At 45.3% G+C, this 18784-nt stretch overlaps 1 protein-coding gene across 1 annotated transcript in view; it reads right to left on the bottom strand.

Annotated features, from left to right (window-relative positions):
- FGD1 (FYVE, RhoGEF and PH domain containing 1) overlaps positions 1–5569 on the bottom strand; it is a 36384-nt gene extending 30815 nt beyond the window's left edge. The window contains exon 1 of the mRNA XM_032619915.1: positions 4459–5569. Within this exon, the coding sequence (XP_032475806.1) occupies positions 4459–4765 (307 nt within the window). The 5' untranslated portion in view covers positions 4766–5569. The remainder of the gene's footprint in view (positions 1–4458) is intronic.
- Between the last annotated feature and the right edge of the window lie 13215 nt (positions 5570–18784).

Raw genomic sequence — 18784 nt, forward strand, 5'->3', positions numbered from 1 at the left:
CCCATGCTCTGCAGCAAGAGAAGCCCGCGCACCACAACGAAGAGTTGCCCCTGCTCGCCACCCGGATGCCCCCCCAGGCCTCTCAAATGCAACAGGTTTCAAACATACATCAGTATCTCCCCCCAAACCTGCTCCTTCTCTTGCAAGTAGGTGGCTCCACCAGCATCCACCAGGTCACCATAGTTGGTTTCAGAAAACAACCCAGACTCATCCTGGACTTTTCCTTCTTCCTCGGCCTCTACGTCCAAGACACCACCAAGATCTGTCCATGTTAGCACCAAAATATCTCTCAGATCTTACCTTCCTCACCTGCCATCACTCTAACCCAAGCTACCTCTTGCTGGGATGACTGTGACCCCTACCTGCCGGTCCCTGACTCCACTCTTGTGCCCCTATCATCCACTCTCCACATACAGCCGTGGGGATTTCTCAAACACCCATATCTGAGCACATCATTCCCCTTCAAAGGTTCCCCTTTGCCCTCAGGATAAAGTCCCTTCACCAGCCTTATCTCTCTACTTCTCCCAATACCAGCCCCTGTCTGAGGATGCCTCATGTCTCAGTGCCTTTGCTCCCACTGAACTTCCTACCTGAACTGCTATGTTCCTCCTAGCTCTGCAAACCTTGCTGGCACCCCTCTAGAGCCCTTCCTTTGGGCCACGCCCTGTGCTGGGTGCTGCTGATGCCAGCGTTTCCTCTGCCTAGAGTCCCAGAACTGTAACTGCCTTCCAGCTTAAATTGCCAAATGGCAGCCATACATAAGAGCTAGGCATAAAGGGTAAACTGAGGCTGCCAGTGTTTGTGTGTATGTGGGTGAGAGGTTGACTCACTCCCTTTAGCTTAGATCCCATGCCTCCCTTCAGGGTTGGGAGTTATGGTGGGAGGCCCACACAAGGCCCTGGGGAGAGGGCCTCAGAGTGGAGGCTGATGTGGTATCCTAATGATGCTGACTCACTGTAGGACCGCAGCTAAACTGCCTCTCAGAGTCTCCACTGTCCCAGCTCAAGGATGGTTCCCACTCTAGGCTATACATCAGAATCACCTGAGGAGCTTTCAAAATAGATTCCCGGGTTGCAACCCTAAGATCCTGGAGCTCTGAGGTAGAGTCTGGGAATCACATTTATTTTTTCAAAGTCAACGAGGGGGATTCTGATGTTCATCCAGTATAGGAAACCCAGGACCAGACGGTGACTAGGGGCCTTTCCAGCTCCAATTCTTACTCTAAGAGTGTCAGATGATGGCCCAGGCTCCAAATCAGAAGGAGCCAGCCCCTCTTGCTGCCCCCCTCAACAGGCTGAGTCCTTCCACTACCCACGAAAAGGCTTTAACACCAGGTGCAACTCCTTTGACTGAGCTAGGGTCAAGTCCCAAGCTATCCCCCAATCAGCATCTGGAAAGATATTCCCAAAGCTGAGGAAGAAAGCAGGGCTCCCCCCAAATCTCTATGAGCAAACCTACACTTGGGAACTCCTTTCTGACTCTCTCAAAGCCCTCTCTGGTATCTCAGAGTTTAGTTATCTCAGTAACCCAATAAGGCCTTAGGTTTTATCAAACCGGGAAATGGGCATAAAAACAATCAACCAACCCCCCACTAGGAATCAGGGTAACTAAAAGAGAAAGCACTTTGAAGAAATTCAAAGCTTTAACATGGATAAGATATATTATTTTAAAAACCATCCCCCCCCCACCAGGATGGGCCACTGCCCCTAAGGATGGTGATTCTATAAAGGCCTCAGCAGTCTGAGGGAGGAAGCCGGGAGGCACACGGAAATCTTAACATGTGGACTAAAATGTTTCAATCCTTTAATTGACGCCCGCTCTCTCTCTCTCTCTCTCTCTCTCTCACACACACACACTCACACACACACACACCCTGCAACTACCAACCCTGTCCTCTTTGGGCCAATTATAGGCAAGTCCTGTGGAGAGAGAAGCAAGTCACTTGTGCCTACCCCTGGGCTGGCTGGGCAGTGGGGGTGGCGGGCTCTCACGCCCCATGCTGCTGTGAATCACATGGCCCAGTGCTTGTCTTGCCAGGGCCTGAGTAATTCCTCTGCCTCTTCTTCAGAAGGTTTTTCTCTTATTTTTTTTAAAATTTTATTTCATTCTGCAGGCTTTGCAACCAGTATCTCACAGACTTCTCATGGCATTCTCTAGATGAGGAAATTGAGGCTCAGAGAAGGGAAGTCACTCACCCAGGGTTCCACAGTGAGTCAGTTAGGAATGGTTAGATGGGAGGCCAGGTCCTTCCCTGACACCCTTCTTATTCCTACTCCTCAACTTGAAGTGAAAGAAAGAAAAAGATACCCACCAATTCGAGAGGCAGGGACTTCATTGGGAAAAAGGATCGTAGGAACTTTGTGCTGCTTTTTGGGGGGAGGAGGAGAGTGGTTCAGGATGGGTATTTTGATTGTAATTTAGAAGGACTGATGGAATAGAAAGAATCACTGCTGTGTATTGATCAGAGGCCAGAGACCAGGGGCCTAGATGCTGCCCAGCTACTGACTCCCATACCAAGAGTACCTGGAGGGCAGGAGCTCAGTTGTCCTTCTCTTAGACAATGGTTACTGAGGGCCTACTATGTGATCCCTTCTTATCTGTTCAGGCATTTGTTCAAGGATTTATTGAGCTAGGCACTATGCTAGTTGCTGGGGATACAACGGTGAACAAAACAGATATAATCCCCTTGCCCTCACGGAGCTCACATTCTAGTTGAGGAAGACAAGCAATAAATAAGTAGACACATAGAATAAGATAACTGCATATGTACTAAGCACAAGGATGGAAGTGCAGTGGCAATTTCGATGGAGACCCACAAGGGCCCCTACCTAAAGTGATCAGGGAAGGTCTCTCAGAGGAGGTGACATCTGAGCTGAGACCTGAAAGATAAGAAACAAGCCAGGTAGAGAGCAGGGGGAAGAGCTGCCAGGCAGAGGGGAAAGCAGATGCAAAAGCCCTGAGGTGGGAGTGCTTGTGGCATGTTTTGGGATCTGAAAGAAGGTGCTGCAGTAAAGTGGGTGAGTAACCTGCTCCACACAGTGTCTGTCAAGGAGAGTTTGGAAAGTCAGCAAGAGCAACGTGCAGGGCAGGGCGTTAAAGGCCTGTTGTCAGCTGGTTATCTCCAGCCCACACTGAGGGAGCCCCTGAGAACTCCCAGAGGTTCCACAACTAGCCCAAGGTCACAAGAGCAGCAAGGGGCACATGTTGCCCATACTTTTATGCTTTACTAATGCTACCTGGTACTGGGCCACAGTCCCCCCAAACCTGAGAAGCCTGGGATGTGGACCCTGGGAGGTCCCAGAGGCTCAACAGCTACTTCAAGTGTTGCCCAGGGGAAGGTACTGCTCTTCCTCCATGGCTCCTGGGCTCAGGTCCACATGGGATGTCCCCAGATGGGGGAGGCCCTGCTGGACTCCTCAGACACTCAGTTCTGTGCAGTGCAAAGGTCTCTCCAGGCAGTGGCCTGTGGCCCCAGCCTGACCTAGAGCTGCTCCACCTCTGCAAATCCAAGTTCAAGCATCCTGACTTCACCTCACAAACAACCTTATTAAAGCCCTGCACCTCTGCAGCTCTGCTACAACTGGCTTCTGCCTCCCCCCATCACCACCTTTCTGCTGTCTCCCTACCTACCAGCCCCTCCAGCCCTTCCCTCCAACTTGACCCCCAAGGCCCACCTCTTCCACCTTTGTCTCTCATCAGCACCTTCTACTCCCTCCTTCCCTTGTCCTCCTGCCACATACACCTGGCAAAACCCCAACCTTGGATCAATCCACCATCCCTCTTTTTTTTTTTTCCACTCATACTCCAGAGCTGCCGAACAGTACAGGAGAAAATCACATAAGCAGAAGGCTTGGCTTTACTTTCATGGTCTCCAACCTCAGTTTGGGAAGCAGAAAGACCATAGACTTTGGACTCAAATAGATCTGGTTTGGAATCCTGTCTCTATACTAGCTGTGTAACCTTGGGCAAGTTACTTAATTTCTTTGAGCCTCAGTTTCCTCCCGTATAAAATGGGTCTAATGATACTTACTTCACAGGAGGCTCCTGAAGATGAAATGAAAACCCATGTAAAGCACCCAGTGCCTGGCACAATGTAGGCGCTTGGCAAATGGGAGACTCGTTCTTTTCTCCCATTCCCCCAAACAAACCCCCCTTTTACTGCCTTGCAATCCAGCCCCTTTTTCTTAGAGTGCTCCCTCTCCCATTAGCCTCAGCAGATAGAAGAGAAGAGGGTCGGAAGGATTGAGGGGGCACAGGGGACAGAGAGGAGGCGGGGGGGGGGGCCGGGGTTGAAAGAATTAGACGAAGGCCGAGGAGCGAGGGAAGGGGTTGCGGGTTGAGAAGAGACGAAGGGCTGGGGTGAGCGGGCCGGCCCAGAGGTGGGGCTTAAAGGGCCCGAGAACAAGAACCCGCTCCCAGGCCCATGGCTCGGGCTCCCATGCTTTCTCGATCACTCACCAGGCCGGGGTTGCGAGCCCTCCAGGTGGTAGGAGAAGCGCAGGGCCCGGTGGTGCTGTGGACTGGGGCCGCAGGGCAAGACCCGGGGGCCTGGAGCGACGCCCAGACTGGCGTCCGAGGGTCCGGCAAACTGGGGATCCAAGAGGCTTCCGAGAGCCGAGCCTGATCCCCTGGGCACCGGCAGTGCAGGCTCCGAGGCTCCAGGGTCCGAGTCGGCATAGGCCGGTGGCGCGGCGCTGGGGGAGTTCGCGGTTGGGTGTTCGGGCTCGGAAGGCCCAGCGCCCCCCGGGGCTCGGTGGCCGTGCATGGTCCGGGCCTGGGCGCGGGGCCCGGGCTCCCCGCTTGGCTCCAGCTCCTGGGGCGTAGGCGCGGGCGGAGGAGGCCCGGCGCCCGGCGGAGCAGCGGCCTCAGGCTCGGGGGGCGGGGCTGCGGGCTCAGCCCCACTGCGGAGACTCGAGCCCCCGGCCCGGGCCCGGGCCAGCAGCCGTGGCAGCGGTGGCAGTACCAGCAGCAGCCGCGGCCACCGCCGCTGCGGTGCCAGGCATCGCCGGCCCGGGCCCCGCGCTGGGAGTGGGCTCGGCGGGGCCGGGGGCCCGCTGGGGAGCGCTGTCTATGCGGCAGCGGCTGGGTGAGGGTCGGGGGGTAGCGCTCCGCGCGGGCTCTCTCGTGAGAGGCGAGCCACTTCCGTAGCCCCGGGGCGAGCGGCCGGTCTGTTCCGAGTGCGTGTTCTCTTCTTTCTCCCCAGATGGGAATCGATCTGGGCTCTCCTGGCTGGTCGGAAAAGGTTCTTCCTCCCGCCGCAGCGGAGGCTGGGGGGCGGAGGGGAGGAGAGGAGAGGGAAGGGGAGGGAGGGAGAGAGGAGAGGATGGCGGTGGCGGGGGGCGCGTGTGTGCGCCGCGCGCTCGGGCTGGGGGTTTCCCCTTCAGCCAATGCCTCCCGACGATGCTCCAGCGGCGGGGGCAGGGGCACAGCCTGGGCCCGGCTCCGCCGTCCTCCCCAGCCTTGGCCTGGGTCTCCGCGGCGGCGGGCGGGAAGGAGCCCGGGGAAGGGGGTGGGGAGGCGGGAGCAGTCGATGAGGCAGCCGCAGCCACAGCGGCGCTGGGACCCAGTTGCCCGGGCCCCGCCCCCTCGCCCGGGATTTGCGCCTGGCCACGCCTCCTCACTTCGGCCGGCCTCAATTCTCACTGCGACCGCCTTCAAGGCACTCCTTCTTCTTAAAAATTCCCCCTCAGCCTGTCCTCCCCATCTCCCCCTGGTCCCGCACAGTCAAGTCTACGGGCTCAAACCCCCAAATCTGCCTTTCTGTCACATCTCAGTTCTGCCTCCCTCTGCTCATCGTTCAATCTCTTTTCCAGCAACCTTTCCACATGTTCCAGAGTTCTAGAGCTTGGCTCGTAGGGGACTTGCCTTTGATACTCTTCACGCAGCTCAGACCAGACCTCATGGTTCTTTACTTCGCCACTCTTTGGCCAGTAGCCTCAGTTTCCAGGATTGTCGCATCTGCCTGGCAGCATTCCAACCTTGAATCAGTCCAACTGTCCGCCTTTTCCATGCCTGTGCCCAGGCAGCTAAACACTGCTGGAGAAAACTATTCAACCTCACAGATTTGTGCCACTATAAACTCATGGTCCCCAGCTTCTACCAGGCCCTCGGTGCTGACCCACAACCCTACTATGCATTCCCGGACCGCCTTCTCTCTCATGCTCTGCAACAGCCATTTCTAACCTCCCTTCTCCTTAAACCCCTAACTTCTCCATCTGTCCCCTGACCCTCAGCAGATGACCCCACCTACTTCACAGAGTAAACAGAAGTCATCAAAAAGGAAGTTCTTTCCTTCTTGCCACCAAACCTACAGAATCTGTCCCTTGTTCCTTCCCAACAGCATTTAAACATACTCAGGTCTCTTCCATCTAAAAATTACCAAAAAATCTCCCTCTCCAACCACCTCCCTCTCTTCCCTCTATAAACGTCTCAAGAGTCGCCTACACTTAACTGTCTTAATTTTACCACTTCCCACTTATCTTTCAACCCACTCCAATCTGCCTCTACTATTTGCCTGATACTGCTCTCTTATCAAGGTCTGCCATGGCCCATGTCACTAAATCCAATAGAATCTATTCAGAGGTTATCTTACCTGACTTCTTGGTAGCATTTGGCACTAGTGACCACTCCCTCCTCCTTAAACCACTTCCATGACACCACACTCTCAGTTTTCTCCTGCTTCCTTGGTAACTCCTTTTTACTTTCCAGACTCCTCCTTGTCCAACTCTTAAATGCTGGTGCTCTTTAGGTTTTGGCCTGAGCTCTCTTCTCTCTGCTCTTTCCTATGATTATTACATTCATTCTCATGGTTTCAACTATCATTTCTTTGCTGATGACTCCCAAATTGATACAAGTCCAGGTACTTCTCCTGACCTATGCATTCAGCGGGTTAATAGACAGATAACTCTACCTGAATACCCTGGAGACACCTAAAGCCTCAGCTTCTCTCCAACTCAAGGTATCCTCCTCCCAGCCTTTTTGTCCTTCTTTGTGCCTTACCTTAGCGAATGACCCTAGTCAAGGCAGAAACCTGAGCTATACCCCTCTTCTTTCTCCTCCACTCCCATGCAATCACCAAGTCCTGTCATTTTTATCTCCTGAATATCTCCCAAATTTATGTAGTCTCTTTTATTTCTGCTGCTACTACCCTAATCTAGGCCAGCACCATTTCTAACCTGAATACTGTCACAACCTCCCTGTTTTAGTCTTATTCCCTGGAATCTAGTCTCTTCACTGTAGGCAGTATGATCTTTTGAAAAGGTAAACCAAAATCATATCACTCTCACGTTTAGAATCCTTCAGTGAGTCCCCCACTTGCTCAAAAGGAAAACTACCTTCCTCAACAGGCAAAGTCAAGCTGGGCTCTTCATGATTTGACCACCACCAGCCTTTCCAGACTCCATGCTTGAGTCAAAGCTGAAATTATTAGACTGTTCCTTAGTCTGTCTAGCTTTGGAGTCTTTGCATATGCTGTTGCATCTGCAAGAAATTCTGTGCACATCGCCCCAGTTCCATTTCATTTGTTCTTCAGATCTCTGCTCATTTGATGAATGCCTTTTGAGCACACACTTTGGGCCAGGCACCACATGAGGCACTACTTATGCAGTGGTGAATAAGACAGACATGAACAAGATCATGGAAAACAAACTCGGCCCTCAGAATTTCAGTCTGGCGCTGGAGAGGACTTGAGGTAAACAAATACATAATTAAAACATATAAACACACAAAATTACAAATTGTGATAAGGCTATAAAGAGTTGGAACAGGTTGATAGGAAAGTGAATAACAGGTGGGGGCAATTTAGCCTGAGATTCAGGCAAGGCTGATACTTAAGGTGAGTAAAGGAATGGGAGTTAGCCCATGAAGAGTGGAGGCAAAAGTGTCCCAGTCAGAGGCCACAGCAAGTGAGAAGGCCCTGGGAAGAAAGGGGAAGGGTATACTTAGGAACTGCAGGAAGGCCAGTGTGGCTGGAGCATAGTGAGCTGAGGGCAAGAGGTATGGGATGTGAGGTTGAGGAGGTAGGCAGGCAGAAGCCAACTTATGTTTGGCTTTATAGGCCATGGTGAGGAGAATAGATCTTATACTATGAGCAATAAAAAGGTACTGAAGCAGTGCTTTTAAATGTGGGTCAAACTGCAGAAGGTACTGAAATCAACTTGAGAAAATAGAAAATATCAGAACGTATCATAGGATTATGTAGGAAGGGTAAGCATGTCTCAGTTTGCATCATATATGATCATGATGAAATAGTATCTCTTTTGTAGATACTTCCTATCCCCCAAATGCTGAAATACACTACATTGAAAGGTTTTAAGCTTGGAATTGACATGGTATAGTTAATGTTTAAAGAGATTACTTTGGCTGTTGTGGATTGGATTGGAGGTGGACAAGATTAGGAGTCTACTGCAATCAGAGATGACGGTGGGTGGACTAAGGTGGCAGAGGTGGAGATGAAGAGAGGTAGATTTGAAAGATATTTAGAATTGAAAGGGCTTGGTGTGGTGGCTTGTGGGTGGGAGGGAGAGGGAGGAATCAAGGATACCTCCCAGGGACCTGGTGATGTGAGGCCAGGTCATTCATCGAGATGAGGAAGACAGAAAGAGGAACAGGTTTTCAGGGGAAGATCAAGAGTTCAGTTTTACATGCCCTTGAAATAGCCAAAGGAAGAAGTCAAGCAGATAGTGGTATATATTGTACATCTCAGAGAGGTCTGGTTTCAGATATAAATGAGAGTTGGCAGTATAGAGATAGCATTAAAAAACCACGAGAGAAGAAGTCAGAGACAGAACAAAGAGAAAGGAAGAGGATCCATGACTGAGCTCTGAGAAATCTCAAGTTTAGAGGTTGAATGAAGGAGTAGGAGGTGGCAAAGAGACTGAAAAGAGGTAAAGAGATAGGGACATAACTAGCGATGTGTCAGGGATGTTTTAAGAGTGCTGAGAAGTCAACTAAAATGAGGATTGAAAAGGGTCCATTGGATACGGCAATATGGGTGTTGGTAGTGACCTTGATATAAGTAGTTTTGGAGGAGTGGTGGGGTGAAAACCAGAATGGATGAAGAGTGAATGGATACACCATTGGTAGGAGTGTAAACTGATACAACCACTCTAGAAAATGTTGGCCATTTTCTAGTAAAGCTGAACTATGCACATACTCTAGGTCCAGCAATTTTAGGTGTCTATCCCAGAGCGGTAGTTCCCACAATGTGGTCTGGGGATCCTGAGGGCAGGGATGGGGGGTGGGGGAGCCAAAACCATAATACTAGAAAGATGTTATTTGCTTCTTTTACTCTCATTCTCTCAAGTACGTAGAGTGGAGTTTTCCAGAGGCTACATGACATGTAATATCACAGATTGAATGCAGAAGCAGATATGAGAATCCAGCTGTCTTCTATTAAGCCATACAATAAAGAGATTTGCAAAAATGTAAAACAATGCCACTCTTCTCACTATATTCTTGTTTTGGAAAATATGGTTATTTTTCATAAAAATGTTACTTTTGTTACATGTAATTGGCTTATTATTTTATAATTAATATATTTAAGTTTTCTCAGTTTTAATTTCTAATACAGCAAGTATCAATTGGTATAACGCACATACGCCAAAGCTTTTTAGGGTCTGCAGTGATTTTTAAGAATGTAAAGCAAGTTCTGAGACCAGAAAGTTTGAGAATTGCTCCCCTAGAGAAATCCTCACATGTGTATACTGGGAGACACTACAAGAGTGTTCACCAAAGCCTGTTTGTTTTTTTTTTTATTATTTTTTATTTTTAATTTTTTTGGCGGTGCGCGGGCCTCTCACTGTTGTGGCCTCTCCCGTTGCAGAGCACAGGCTCTGGACGTGCAGGCCCAGCGGCCATGGCTCACGGGCCCAGCCGCTCCGCGGCATGTGGGATCTTCCTGGACTGGGGCACGAACCCGTGTCCCCTGCATTGGCAGGCGGACTCTCAATCACTGTGCCACCAGGGAAGCCCACCAAAGCCTGTTTGAAACAGCAAGAAACAGAAACAAGAAAATAAGATGAATAAATTGAGACATATTTATACAATGGAATACTATAATTAAATAAATGAATGAACTCCAGCTACATGTATCAACATGGATAAAACTCAGGAAACCTAATACTGATTCAAAAAAGTCATGAAAGAATATATTTATATAAAGTTGAACAGTCAAAATTATACAATATATACGGGCTTCCCTGGTGGCGCAGTGGTTGAGAGTCCGCCTGCCGATGCAGGGGACACGGGTTCGTGCCCCGGTACGGGAAGATCCCATGTGCCGCGGAGTGGCTGGGCCCGTGAGCCATGGCCGCTGAGCCTGCGCGTCCGGAGCCTGTGCTCCGCAACGGGCGAGGCCACAGCGGTGAGAGGCCTGTGTACCGCAAAAAAAAAAAAAAAAAAAAAAAAAAAAAATTATACAATATATGGATGCAGTAATATGTTGTAAAACCATACAAAAAAGCAAGGCATGAAAAATGACACTGGTTACCTCAGGGAGGGGAAGGAGATGTGACTGGGGAGGGCTACATGGCGGGTTTTGTCATTCACAAATGATTTGTTTTTGAAGCTGGGTACATAGGTATTTGTTTTATAATTTATTCGAACTGTACAGATATGTATATTATAAAATTTATAATGTATTATCATGAAAAATAAATAAAATTTAAAAAGCAGAAATAATTGGATAGAGTGCTGGTGGGAGGGTAGATTGTTACAGGACCCTCCCTGAGGTCAGAGGGAATAAAAGACTGCCCCCGATCCTGCTGAAGTGGAGCTAGGTGTGTAGGCGATTTCCTTGTGAAACATGGCTGTGAATGGGAACAGAGCCCAGAGAGCTAAGGTGATGGTAGGAGGAGGGGCAAAGAATGATTTTTCTAAGATGGGAGATACTAGACTGCTTGTTTGCTGCTGGGAAAGACCCAGAGACCATAGAGAGGGACTGGATGGCAACACAGAAGAGAAAGGGAATAATGGAAGGGAAAGGAGGAGCTGGGGTCTGAGGCACTGGGCCTCAGAGAGGAGAGGTCCTCAGGCCCTTCACTGTAACAGGAAGGAATGAAAGAAAAGATGAATACAGATACTGGGAGGTTTAGAGATTCAGTGGTGGGAAGATGAAGGTCCTGGAACAATTCTCCCATGTCTGATGGCTTTTGTCACTGAAGCATGAGATAAGATCATTTTTCTGTAGAGAGAATAGAAATATTAGTCAGTCTTTCTTAATAGCATGGTTGATAGAAATTTTTTACTATTGATAGTTTAGAAAAGTTTCAGCTTTATGATAATGTAGTTTTAGGACTATTGTCAAATTTGGGAAAACCTGTTTAGTTTCTTTCATATATGAGCTGTAAGATGTCAGGGCATTTCAATTTTCTTATAGAGTGAAGAGTACACATCTTCAGTACTCTTTGATTTTTTGCTGATTGTTAAGCAGGCCTTGGAAGAAACAAATGAGGGACCCTGAAGCTTCACTGACCTCTCTGTAAATCTGTCTTTGGCCCCTTTGACCTACTTTCTCCTCCAGGAAGCATTCTCTGATTTTCCCTGGCCGAGGTTCTCCCACAGGGCTTTATTTCTGTCACTCACAGGACTTTTCTCACTCTCTCTGAGGTAGCTAGGTCATCCTCCTTCGCTAGATAGAGGGAGCTCCAGAGGGTAAGGAGTCAGGACACACTTACCTTGGTTCAGCAGTCTTCCATCAGTCTGTGAGTGAGTCTTCACTGGAGCAGTGTGGTATGGTGGTCAAACATGTAGGCCTTGGAGGCAGGCAGACTGGAATTTGATTTTTTCCACCTTGGGTGTACAGAAAGAACAGGGTTCATCCTAATCCTCGGTTCATGACATACTCTACCATTGGTCCAGGCTGGGGCTTCACTCCTAGCTCCTCTGTGTGACCCTGGGTAAGTTACTCATTGCTCTAAGTCTCAGTTTCCCCATCTGTAAACTGGGGATGATAATAATACCTACTACATCAGAGTTGTGAGGATTCAATAACATAATCCATGAAACGCATCCACAGTCCCCAGTACCTAATGTTTAATAAATGGTAGCCCTCCACATGATTGGGAGTATACTGTAGGTGGAGGATACAGTATTGTATAACAAAGGCCCAGGCCCTGCCTTCCTGAGCTCACAGCCTATTGGGTACCACACAGCCCAGTGCCAGCCCTGATATATCCAAGACTTGTGAGTGGTTGTTGAATCAAAATTATTTCCTTCTGTGCCTCTATTTCTTTTTTTTACTGTCACCCCAGTTCACCATCACTGTCACCACCGTTCAGATGTCTCCCATCTCTCTTATTTTGCTCTCTCTTGTCTTTCTGTTTACATCTCTCTGGTGGTTTCTCTTTCCTATCTCTCCTATTCTCTCTCAATCTCTCCCCTTCTTGCTCTTGCTCTCACTCTCTCTCCATTGCCTCTGTTGGGGGTTGCCTTGTCTCCATCCTGTCCCCATCTAACTTATGGTTCTCCTCTTGGTATGTGTCTCCATCCTCACATATATAATACCATATTACTCTACCTCATCTGTTTCTGAATCTGTGTTCCAAAATTTGTCTTTTCTGCTTCTCTTTCAATTTCCTTTGGCTCCTTGGCCTCTTTTCTGTCCACCCCTCTGTCTCCATCACTCTGTACCTATTTATTTTATCTCTGCCTGTCTCCCAGTTCTCATCTTTGTATTTATGTTGCTGCATTCATCCGTCTCTGTTCCCCACCTATCTTTCTCTATTTCTATTCTCACCTTTCTGTTCCAGTCTCTGTCTTCACCCCAGCCTCCCAACCCGTCACAACTAACATTTACATTCTCTTTGTTTCTCTCTCACACACATACCCCTATATTGGTCTTCTTGCCCTTGTTTCCCTCTTTGAGTCTCTCCTCATCTATCACCCCTTTTCTACCTCTGTTACCATCTCTCTTGCTGGGTGGCTCTCCTCATGTGTCTGTCTATTGTTTCCATCTTTCTGTCCCTATGTGTGTTTCATCTGTTTGCCATCTTGTCCCCAGATCCCTGTCTGTCTGTATCTCTCTGTCACTGACAGAGTAGTCAAGAGTATGGCCTCTGGTGTTAGATTGTTTGGATTCCAATCCTAGTTGTGCTGCTGACTTGCTGTGCCTCAGTGTCCTCATCTGTAAAACAGGGCTGATAACAGTACCTGCTTCAGTGTTACCAAGAGCATTAAATGAACTAACACATGTACAGCTTATAGAACCATGCCTCAAATATAAGAAATGCTCAAAAATATTATTAGCTCCTAAAAATAAATAACAAGGATCTACTATAGCACAGGGAACTGTATTCAATATTTTGTAATAACCTATAATGGAAAAGAATATGAAAAAGACTATATATACCTATATATTTACATATATATATAATTGAATCACTTTGCTGTACACCTGAAACATTGTAAATCAACTATACTTCAATTAAAAAATATTAGCTTCTATATCATCAACCTCTTCCTCCTCAACACCATCTCCGTTTCTATCTTTGTCTATCTAATCCCAGTCACTCTCTTTATCTACCTGGCTGTTATCATCTCTGTGTCTCTATCCTCATGTTTTATGTAACTGCCTTTCTGACCCCAATCTGTGTCTCTGTCCCCATCTCTCTCTCTCCCTACATTCCAGCCTCATTTCTGTCAGTCCCTCTTTTTCTACCCTGCCCATTCCATCTGTCTGTACATCTCTCTGTCCCCAAACTTCTTTGCTTCTTTATCACCATTTCTGACTATCTGTTCCTACCATTCAGGCCCTATTTCTTGGTCTCTGTCTCTTTATATCCTTGTTCTCATTTCTCTATCCCCCTGTTCCCATATCTATCTTTGTTTATCTATTTCTTTATAAAAATCTTATTCTGTTTCTTTCTTCTCATCTCCCTGTGTCTTCTTCTGGTCTCTCTGGACAATTTAGATTGGAATTGGTCTGGTAGATAATGTGGAGCTATAAAAGGGTTTAGGAGGAAGCAGTAGGCCTGGCAAGAGGCAAGTGGCAGGGTGTGGAATTTCATGGCTCTGCCAAATCCTCCTGAACAACGTGGCCTCTGAGGTCAAGGTTAGCATAAACCCCCTCAACTCAGCCTCTTCAAGAAAGACAAAGAATGCTGCAGTTATTGGGAGGACCAGGAAGGGGTATTTTTCTGAGTGAAATTCCATCCGGAAGCTGGAATCCAGAGCATTTCCTGTTGTAATGTTTCTTCCAGACTTGGAGAGTCTGAACTTGCCACGTAGCATGTGCACTGCATACATATATTTCTACAGTAAAACACAGAGATGCATACATAATCCCCCACCCTCAGAGATGCAGACATGTGCAGAGCCATATAGATACACATAGAATCAAGAACCCTCACAGTTGCAGACACTCCAAGACATGGAAAAGCACACAGAATGAATTACCAGCTGGCAGAGATGCTGATGTACACAGGGACATTGAGAGAACCATGGAAATACCCCCATCACAGCTCACGGACCCATGCAAACAGATACAGAAAAATAATTACATAGAAAAATTGTTCTTTTTCAGCCTGACATTTTCATATAAACAGAAACACACCAGAGCATCATGTATAAAAAACACACCTTTACAGAAGTGTGCACATTCATACATAATCACAAATATCCAAAGCAACAGAGAATCACATATAACCATTGCTTTGCTGAAAGTGTAGAGGTAGCCAAACTTCCTCTGGCCCCCAAATAACAGACATGCTGCTCCTCTTGTGCCCCCCTCTCTGTGAAGGCACCACCGAGTACTCAAGCCAGAAACCTGACTGCTAGGTACTAGACAGAAATAATTGGAAACCTCTAGATAAAGTTTTTTTCCTAGAAAAATATAAAATGATAAAAATGGCATAGGAAGTAGAGAACGTGAATAGACCACTAGGCATTAATCAAACTGAAATGGTAGGTAAGGACATCGCTTCCCCCCAAATCCAGGCCCAGATGGATTTACAGGTATAGTGTGTGGGACTCTCAGGAGTTACTTCTCTTCTTATACAAGTTATTCCAGAAAACAGAAAAGGAGAGAAAGCTGCCTAGCTCATTTTATTTGTCTAGTAAAATCTTGAAGTCTTGATTTTAAAAACAGACAAGGACAATTAAAGAAAATTATAGGCTCATTTCACTTATGAATATAGATGCATAAATTGTAAATTAAATATTAGCTAATCGAATCCAACAGTATTTAAAAAATACATCACAATCAAATGGAGTTAATTCCAAGAATGCAAAGAGAATGCATTCAAACTCAGAAAAATCTATCAATGTAATATACCACATGAATAGACTAAGGGAGAATAATTATATGAGTATCTCAATTAATATAGAAAAATTATGTTACATGCCTACTTATGATGAAAACTCTTTAAAAAATATGAATAGAAGGCAAATTTCTTAACTTGGTGAAGGTTACATACCAAAATTTTATAGCATACTTTGCAGAAAATGGAGAAACTTAAGATGCATTTCCTTGAAGATTAAGAATAAGACTAGATACTTACCCTCACCAACTACTGTTTAACATAGAACTGGAAGTCTTGTTTAATACTATAAAGGGAGAAAAAGAAATGAGACGTGTAAGGACTGGAAGAGAAGAGATAAAACTAACAGATTCAACTGACATACTATTAGAATTAAAAAGAATTCAGCAAGGTTGCCAGGTACAAAATCAACTTATAAAAATCAATAACATTTCTTTACATTAGCAATAAACAACTAGAAAAAATAAGATACCTAAAATTAATCACTAGACCAAAGTATAAACTTTTCTAAATGTCAGGACAACTAAAAAAAAATGAGAGAAAAACCACATTCACAGAAAGACAGACAAGATGAAAAGGCAGAGGGCTATGTACCACATGAAGGAACAAGATAAAACCTCAGAAAAACAACTAAATGAAGTGGAGGTAGGAAACCTTCCAGGAAAAGAATTCAGAATAATGATAGTGAAGATGATCGAGGAACTTGGAAAAAGAACGGAGGTAAAGAGAGAGAAGATGCAAGAAATGTTTAACAAAGACCTAGAAGAACTAAAGAAAAAACACCTAGAAGAATTAAAGAACAAACAAACAGAGATGAACAATACAATAACTGAAATGAAAAATACACTAGAAGGAATCAATAGCAGAATAAATGAGGCAGAAGAACAGATAAGTGACCTAGAAGACAGAATGGTGGAACTCACTGCCATGGAACAGAATAAAGAAAAAGAATGAAAAGAAATCGAGACAGCCTAAGAGACCTCTGGGACAACATTAAACACAACAACATTCGCATTATAGGGGTCCCAGAAGGAGAAGAGAGAGAGAAAGGAACCGAGAAAATATTTGAAGAGATTATAGTCGAAAACTTACCTAACATGGGAACGGAAATAGCCACCCAAGTCCAGGAAGCACAGATGGTCCCAGGCAGGATAAACCCAAGGAGAAAAACACTGAGACACATAGTAATCAAACTGAAGAAAATTAAAGACAAAGAAAAATAATTAAAAGCAACAAGGGAAAAATGACAAATAACATACAAGGGAACTCCCATAAGGTTAACAGCTGATTTCTCAGCAGAAACTACAAGTCAGAAGGGAGTGGCATTATATATTTAACGTGATGAAAGGGAAGAATCTTCAACCAAGATTACTCTACCTGGCAAGAATCTCATTCAGATTCGATGGAGAAATCAAAAGCTTTACAGACAAGCAAAAGCTAAGAGAATTCAGCACCACCAAACCAGCTCTACAACAAATGCTAAAGGAACTTTTCTAAGTGGGAAACACAAGAGAAGAAAAGGACCTACAAAAACAAACCCATAACAATTAAGAAAATGGTCACAGGAACATACATAACATTACCTTAAACGTGAATGGATTAAACGCTCCAACCAAAAGACACAGGCTAACTGAATGGATACAAAAACAAGACCCATATATATGCTGTCTACAAGAGACCCACATCAGACCTAGGGACACATACAGACTGAAAGTGAGGGGATAGAGAAAGATATTCCATGCAAATGGAAATCAAAAGCTGGAGTAGCAATACTCATATCAGACAAAATAGACTTTAAAATAAAAATGTTATAAGAGACAAGGAAGGACACTACATAATAATCAAGGGATCAATCCAAGGAAAAGATATAACAATTATAAATATATATGTACCCAACATAGAAGCACCTCAATACATAAGGCAACTGCTAACAGCTCTAAAAGAGGAAATCAACAGTAACACAATAAGAGTGGGGGACTTTAACACCTCACTTACACCAATGGACAGATCATCCAAACAGAAAATTAATAAGGAAACACAAGCTTGAAATGACACAATAGACCAGATAGTTGATATTTATAGGACAGTCCATCCAAAAACAGCAGATTACACTTTCTTTTCAAGTGCACATGGAACATTCTCCAAGATAGATCACATCTTGGGTCACGAATCAAGCCTCAGTCAATATAAGAAAATTGAAATCATATCAAGCATCTTTTCTGACCACAACGCTATGAGATTAGAAATGAATTACAGGGAAAAAAAACGTAAAAAACACAAACACATGAAGGGTAAATAATACGTTACTAAACAACCAAGAGATCACTGAAGAAATCAAAGAGGAAATCAAAAAATACCTAGAAACAAATGACAATGAAAACATGACGATCCAAAACCTATGGGATGCAGCAAAAGCAGTTCTAAGAGGGAAGTTTATGGCAATACAAGCCTACCTCAAGAAACAAAGAAAAATCTCAAATAAACAACCTAACCTCACACCTAAAGGAACTAGAGAAAGAAGAACAAACAAAACCCAAAGTTAGTAGAAGGAAAGAAATAATAAAGAACAGAGCAGAAATAAATGACATAAAAACAAAGAAAACAATAGCAAAGATCAATAAAACTAAAAGCTGGTTTTTTGAGAAGATAAATAAAATTGATACACCATTAGCCAGACTCATCAAGAAAAAAAGGGAGAGGACTCAAATCAATAAAATTAGAAATGAAAAAGAAGTTACAACAGACACTGCAGAAATACAAAGCATCCTAAGAGACTACTACAAGCAACTCTATGCCAATAAAATGGACAACCTGGAAGAAATGGAGAAATTCTTAGAAAGGTATAACCTTCCAAGACTGAACCAGGAAGGAATAGAAAATATGAACACACCAATCACAAGTAATGAAATTGAAACTGTGATTAAAAATCTTCCAACAAACAAAAGTCTAGAACCAGATGGCTTCACGGGAGAAGTCTATCAAACATTTAGAGAAGAGCTAACACCCATCCTTCTCAAACTCTTCCAAAAAAAGTGCAGAGGAAGGAACACTCCAAAACTCATTCTACGAGGCCACCATCACCCTGATACCAAAACTAGACAAAGACACTACCAAAAAAAAATTACAGACCAATATCACTGATGAATACAGATGCAAAAATCCTCAACAAAATGCTAGCAAACAGAATCCAACAACACACTAAAAGGATCATACACCATGATCAGGGGGGATTTATCCCAGGGATGCAAGGATTCTTCAATATATGCAAATCAATCTATGTGAAACACCATATTAACAAATTGAAGAAAAAAACCCATATGATCATCTCAACAGATGCAGAAAAAGCTTTTGACAAAATTCAACACCAATTTATGGTTAAAAACTCACCAGACAGTGGGCATAGAGGGAACATACCTCAACATAATAAAGGCCATATATGACAAACCCACAGCAGACATCATTCTCAGTGGTGAAAAAGTGAAAGCATTTCCTCTAAGATCAGGAACAAGACAAGGATGTCCACTCTC

This window comes from Phocoena sinus, chromosome X (genome assembly GCF_008692025.1).
Source record: "Phocoena sinus isolate mPhoSin1 chromosome X, mPhoSin1.pri, whole genome shotgun sequence".
Classification (NCBI taxonomy): Eukaryota; Metazoa; Chordata; class Mammalia; order Artiodactyla; family Phocoenidae; genus Phocoena; species Phocoena sinus.